The sequence below is a fragment of the Heptranchias perlo genome, chromosome 3 (genome assembly GCF_035084215.1).
Source record: "Heptranchias perlo isolate sHepPer1 chromosome 3, sHepPer1.hap1, whole genome shotgun sequence".
In the NCBI taxonomy this organism is placed as follows: Eukaryota; Metazoa; Chordata; class Chondrichthyes; order Hexanchiformes; family Hexanchidae; genus Heptranchias; species Heptranchias perlo.
This window is the reverse complement of record NC_090327.1, coordinates 38,743,925-38,750,608: the sequence shown is the minus strand read 5'-3', so window position 1 is coordinate 38,750,608 and position 6,684 is coordinate 38,743,925. Positions and strand designations below refer to the sequence as shown.

The following is a 6,684-nucleotide window of genomic DNA, read 5'->3' as shown; positions in this document are numbered from 1 at the left end:
TGAATGCTGGCCTCGCCAGTGACGCCCACATCCCATGAACGAATAAAAAAAAAATCTTGATAGTCGCATGATACAATGATAATAGAGTTGTTGACTAATCATAGCAACCAATCTCTATAAATTAGTCCATAACAGACCCAGACATGACTTGAGGAAAACCCCAGTGGTGGAGAGCTTTGGGAACCATAGGTCCAAAGTCACCTGTTCCTCCCAAACATGCTACACGTACCACATCTCATGTCTCAAATTATTCATATACTGTATCCCAAAATATTTTCTGTAATCTAAAATCTATCTAATTTTCATTTGAATGAATTAATACTAAATATTTCCACTGTCTTCCTAGGGAGCCTATTCCATAGATTGATCATTCGCTCACTGAAATATTGTTTCTGCAGATTTGTTTTGAATTTACCCCCTTTCAAATGTGTGTCCTCTGTTTCTACTGTTCTGGACAAGGTGAAATAGCTTGTCATGGTCTACATTATCTCGTCCCTTTAGAATCCTAAAAACAGCAATCATATCACTTCTCAACCTTCTCTTTTCCAGTGAGAACAATTTACATAATCGCTCCTCATAAGCCAATCCCTCCATCCCCATAATAATTAATTTATTATGAAATTAATTTCATGCTTTGCCAATTTAGGCAACACCCTATGTCAAAACTAAAATCAGGCTTTAAATTTGGGTTTGTCAGAATTCCCACACATGTGAACATAATCAAGCTCTTTTGTAATGCCACCCATGGTTGAATAGTCAGTTGACTTTCACTGTCAGGAGGTGTTTTAGGTGAGGCAGTGCAGGACACCCATGGATATGTAACCCAGCAAGAGCCAGCGCCTTCAAGAAAGGAGGGAGCAGGAGAAAGTTCCCTCAACGTAAAAATGAATGTGAAACCAGCTTTAAAGGAGAGTTAGCACAGAGTTGGTAATTTTCCCTCTCACGTCTTTCTCTGCAAACAAAGCTCTAGGTTTCCTCCAGCCCTTGGCTATCTCGGGAATGTTGGGGAACATAATTTTTAAATGTGTTTTTGTTTCCATTTTCTCTCCTTTCCTCTGGAAGGTGCTGACTCTTCCTGAGCTATCATTTCACAAGCACCAGGCATCCTCAGGTGCATTGCACAAGTTGCCAACTTTGATCTGGAGTCTCGGCATTGAGTGTTGGTTTGCTATTTGAGCATAGGGACCAAGCTGCCTGGTCATCCATTGTGTTCCGGAGATCGGAGAACCTGCTCAGCTCATGTGTCAGATTACTGAGTCTGCCACAGCTTGTTGACGCCTCCAATTTTCCTCTGGAAGATGCGTCACCTCAGCCCCATAACGAGTGATCCAGATAGATTAGTGGGAGGGAAAGCCCTGGAATTGTTCAAGAAATAAGTGGATGCTACAATGGGAGGACTATAGGGTCTTTCTGGATAAATGAATTAAGATGAACTGAATGGCCTTCCTTATTCTCAATTAGTGAGTGCTTGTTTTTGTATCTTCACACTCTTGAATAATTTCTCTGCAGACCAGTCTCTCGGTTTCCTCCAGCCCTTGGCTATCTCGGGAATGCTCGGGAACATAATTTTTAAATGTATTTTATGGAGTTCCCATAACGCATCCGATGATGTGGTGGTGGCAGGGGGGGGGGGTCCACCCACACCCACACCCTAAAAGTATCCTGCCAACCCAGAATTCAGAGCCGGAGATCTGGCCTCCACACTGGGACTGCTTGGAGTGGGGTTGGGACTCCATGCCTTCTGACTTAAAGGCAGGAGTGCTACCACTATACCAAAGGCTTACTCTGTCATTGCGTTTGAAAGGGTGCATTTTTTCACGCAATGATTCATTCTGCCACCAGGGGTTGCGCTGGGCTTATTGACAGAGCTCATTGTGGGAGGTCCATCTTGTCCAATGCTCTTCGTCCCTCCGCGAAGCCCTCCAGCCGGCTCGACTGCGCTTTATTTCAAAGATGGCGGCGGTGATCGGGGCTTTGGTTGGATTGCGCCTCTTAGTGAGGAGGCTCTGTCCGCTGAGATACCCCAGAATCGGGCCATGGCGATGGGTCGCAACCTCCGTCTGGCACCCGGTGGGGGACTGCGGCCAGACTGGGGCAATGAGCCGGTTTAAACACACAGCGAGTCCCCGGGAACAGCAGCAACATGACCCCGGGGGCGAGGAGGAAGAGCCGGAGAGGCAGCAAGGTGGGAGCTCGCGGGCCTGAGCCTGTGCACTCAGCATGTTCATGTATACAATCAGACATACAGCGACACTGAAATATAATCAAATATAACTTGTATTAAAAATACTACAGTAAACAGTCTATTACAGCATACAATCTATTGCAGTATAAAACATTAAACTGAAATATATTAAAGTACAAAATATATCAAGTATCAAACACTATAAGTATGAAATCCATTCAAGTATAAAATTAAACACAGTTAAAATAGAAAATTAAATATGCAACAACTTAATTATTAAACTTAATAAGTAAATATGCAATATGATTAAATCATATACTGAATAGGAGATTGAACTTTAGTCATTAAACGTTCAATCAAATTCGAATGTCTGTTTAAAGGAAATAAAAAGCTGATGTCAGTAAAGTGACCATGAAGTTGTCGGATTGTCGTAAAAACCCAACTGGTTCACTAATGTTCTTTAGGGAAGGAAACCTGCTGCCCTTGCCTGGTCTGACCTATATGTGACTCCAGTCCCACGCTAACTCTTAACTGCCCTCTGAAGTGGATGAGCAAGCTACTCAGTTGTATTAAGAAGAACGCCCACCACCACCTTCTCGGACAACTACTGATGGCCAATAAATTCTGGCCATGCCAGCGATGCCCATATCCTGAGAATGAATTTTAAAAATTACATTGAGTAAGGATTAATAAACAGCAACAATGGATTAATTAACAGAAATTATGGATTCATTTATAAATAATTTGATTACTAAACACTAATTGATTAATAAATAATAACTGGATTAATAAACAATAACTTCAGCAATGTTGCTAAGTGTTGTCAACATCAGGAAATGCTAGGAGTGATGTTGATGGTCGGCGAAGATGGGCAGGAATTGGAAATCTACTGTAAACCTTTATTTTGTTTTTTATCCCGTGTCCTAGGTTCTGTGCTGAGCCAGCTAATCTTAGATGGGGCACGGATTGAACTGTGATTGATCAGACTGTAGTTGGCTTTCCTTGGGTTGGTGGGGGGTGGAGAAGGAAGAGAGGGAGTCGGTCAGAGTTTACATTCCTGTCACCATCCAGTGACTCTAGCTGGCAGGTGCATCTGTGGATGTCAGGTGAAGTCAGAATCAGGATTGTCTGTGATATTCCCCCCCCCCGCAGTCGAATAGCCCTGCAAACGCTCACCATCTGTGATCACACCATGCATAATGTCCACTTGGGTGATGGTGGCCTGTGTCTGTTGATCTGTACCCCAGCAAGAGGGGGGAGAATTGATCACTCAGGTTTTGGGATCCTGCTGATGGCTGGTAACATATACTGACTCTAATTAAAACTCTCTTTTAGATTTACATGCTTTACTCCAGGAGTTTCCACAGCCTAAGGGCCTGCTGGCTCAGGTTATGCAACGAGCTCTAAAGATTCCCGATGTGAAGGATCACATTGTCTACAAGTCATTCGATGGACCCGTTAAAGTAAGGGGGTGTCTCCTGTTTATTTTTCAATACAATTTTGGTAAATTATGTCTGGTCTGCCTGGCCTTGGCACCTCTGCTGTGGAGAGGACAAATGGGCAGGCTGCCTAATTCCCGCCCCCCTCCCAGCTGTGCAACCCTGTAAGATGCACTAAAGTTACCAGAGACCGGCACTAATAATCCAGAGAACGTGAGTTCAAATCCCACCCACCATGGCAGGTTGAGAATTTGAACTCAGTTGAAACAAAAACTGGAAATAAAAAGCTGGTATCAGTAAAAGTGACTATGAAGCTGACAGATTGTCATAAAAAGCCAGCTGGTTCACTGATGTCTTCTAGGGAAGGAGACCTGCTGTTCTTACCCAGTCTGGCCCATAAGTGACCCCAATTCCACACCAGCAGGTTGACTCTTAACTGCCCTCTGAAGTGAGCTAGCAAGCTACTCAGTTGTATTTCTAGTGATGGCCAGTAAATGTGGCCTTGCCAGTGATGCCCACATCCTGAGAATGAATTTTTTAAAAAAAAGAAAAGCACTCAGGTGATTTTCCTATCTGACTGACTATCTTCATAGACTCTTACAGCACAGAGGAGGCCATTCAGCCCATCGTACCTGTGCCGGCTTTTTGAAAGAATTATCCAATTAGTCCCACACTCACGCTCTTTCCCCATAGCTCTGCAGATTTTTCCTTTTCAAGTATATATCCAATTCTCCTTTGAAAGTTACTATTGACTCTGCTTCCACCACCATCCCATGAGAAATGGTTCGTCACATCCTCAGTTGGTCAGATTCAAATTGGGGACTGAGTGGGGTGCGATAGGTATGGATTTTCACCAAGTTCTTGAGTGTAGTACTTGGCGTATATATACTCTTGCCCCTTCCCAAATCCTTCTGGACAGGTTATGTTGCTGGTAGAACAAAATGGGCTGTGCAAGAGGCCTGTGACCGATGCTGACTATTGGTTATGGACAGAGGCAGCCTGTCCTATTTGTGAACTGTGCAAAGCAAAGAAGATCACTGATACTGCTCACTAGCTGATGTCTGGAACCCAGGGCGTGTTGTTGAATGGGATCTTATGGCCTGTCCCGTCAACAGGGCCTAGGGTTTAATCTCGTCAACGGGCCTTGGGGCTGGCCCCGTGGGCGGGGCCTGGGGCCTGGCCCCGTGGACGCAGAGTAGAGTTTGTCCCATCAGCAGGGTTGTGTGTTTGCTCTCAGCAGTCCCAACCTTCTAAGGCCAGAAGTTTTATCCTTAATATATTGCAGTATGTGTTATTTTACAGTGTTATCATGCAGTGCATCAGGATGTTACTGGTATGGTATTACTCGCTGGGTCCTGTGTTTAGTTAGCGATTCACAGCAGTCTTTCTTTACAAAGAAAACCGTCCTATACGTCACTTGGCCAAGAAAACTGATGGTGGAAGGCTTCGGCATTAAGAAGATTGATGCAGAGAAACATGCAGCAGCAGCTGCCTGCAGGATATTCAAGGTATGATTGCACTACGCACTGAACGCTATGGACCGTCGCAGTTGGGGCGAAGTGGCACAGCTTGTTTTCCTTGAATTCCCAGAGTTTCTTGGCTGAGGGGCTCTCGCAAGCCTCCTTATGGGTAGCAATGAGAGGTATTGCTGCATTTTGTGATCAGATTCCTTGTTGCCCTTTCATCCGTGGGAGGGTAGGAATCTGGGGCAATGTGGCCTCTCATCACAGGGTAAGATACTCAGGGTTTCCCGGTGTATTTCAGCTTCTATTTTTAGCACCAAAAACCAAGAGAAATTTGACCCCCAAATGTTTGTTGATTGGGCTCGTCTGTAAAGCCATTCATGGTGACATATCCTCACTGTCTTTGCTCATGGATGATTAATGCACATGTGAGGGTCCCAAGTGCCCATTAGACTGTTCACAGATGAGGGGACAGTGCCATTGGCAGTGAGAACAAAGCAGCTGCCTTGGATGTGGCCTGGGACATTTCTAGCCTGACCTGGTATTGTCGTGCGGTGCCTTGACTCACTAGGCCTTCAGGGCAGATCCATGTGTTCCAAAATCTGACCACTTTTACTGATAACATTATAGAAAGTGCACCATTGACTGATCTGGAGGTACACTGACTGAGTTTGTTTTTAAGTCTGTGCCCTGTTGGTTGTGTTTGGCAGCAATGGGGTCTACTGGGACCAAAGAACCAGCTGTTCCGAACTCAAGAGTACCAGCATTTGGCTGCAAAATTTGCTGCATCAGCCTTCAGAGAGCCACACTTGGTGATGCAAAATGGAACCAGCACTGCCCGGAAGGGGAGTTTAGAGAAAGAAGTGTCTCAGCCAAGCGGAGCAGGTCTAATGGAGGAAAATGAGGAGGTGGACGAGGAGGTGGAAGAAGGAATAATGGACTGTATGGAGTTTCTCTCTGTCACAGACAAAGTATATCAGGATAAGCCCATGACAAGGTAATGTCAATGATTGTTTAATCAGTTTTTGTGATGGAGTGTTGGCTGGGTCCAGAGCCTCTAACGACATTGCGATTGGTGCCTCAACACTGATGCCTGTGATATAGTAGCTGGTTTGATTCCGTGCTCCTGATCTCAATCCACTGCTGCACTCAGGTGCTCACCTTCAAGTGGGTGGGTCAGTCATGTGGAGGAGTCTACAAAGGTGACAATCGATATTAACAATGGCCTTGGAGCAGGTCAGGCTCTGCAGCTACATAAGGTCAGAGCGTACCCAATAAAAGTTGTGCATTTCAGCCTTGGCTCAGTGGTAGCACTCTTGCCTCTGAGGCAGGAGGTTGTGGGTTCAAGTCCCACTCCAGAGACTTGAGACCATAAGCTCGGCTGACACTTAGCACGAGTACGTGAACTGATGCACCAGCGCACGAGTACGTGAACCGCTGCACCAGCGCACGAGTACGTGAACCGATAAAGAAGGAAAGAACTTGGATTTATATACACCTTTCATGACTTTAGAACATCCCAAAGCACTGATGAGTATTTTGAAAGTGCGGTCACTGTTGTAATGTAGGAAACACAGCAGTCAATTTGCACACAGCA

The 6,684-nt window shown here is 45.2% G+C and overlaps 1 protein-coding gene across 1 annotated transcript in view; it reads left to right on the top strand.

Annotated features, from left to right (window-relative positions):
* The first annotated feature begins 1,953 nt into the window (after positions 1 to 1,953).
* The window catches only part of dhx30 (DEAH (Asp-Glu-Ala-His) box helicase 30), a 62,318-nt gene continuing 57,587 nt past the window's right edge, over positions 1,954 to 6,684 (top strand). Inside the window, exons 1-4 of the mRNA XM_067979025.1 lie at positions 1,954 to 2,185; positions 3,521 to 3,648; positions 5,022 to 5,132; positions 5,798 to 6,084. Coding sequence (XP_067835126.1) covers positions 1,954 to 2,185; positions 3,521 to 3,648; positions 5,022 to 5,132; positions 5,798 to 6,084 — 758 coding nt within the window. The remainder of the gene's footprint in view (positions 2,186 to 3,520; positions 3,649 to 5,021; positions 5,133 to 5,797; positions 6,085 to 6,684) is intronic.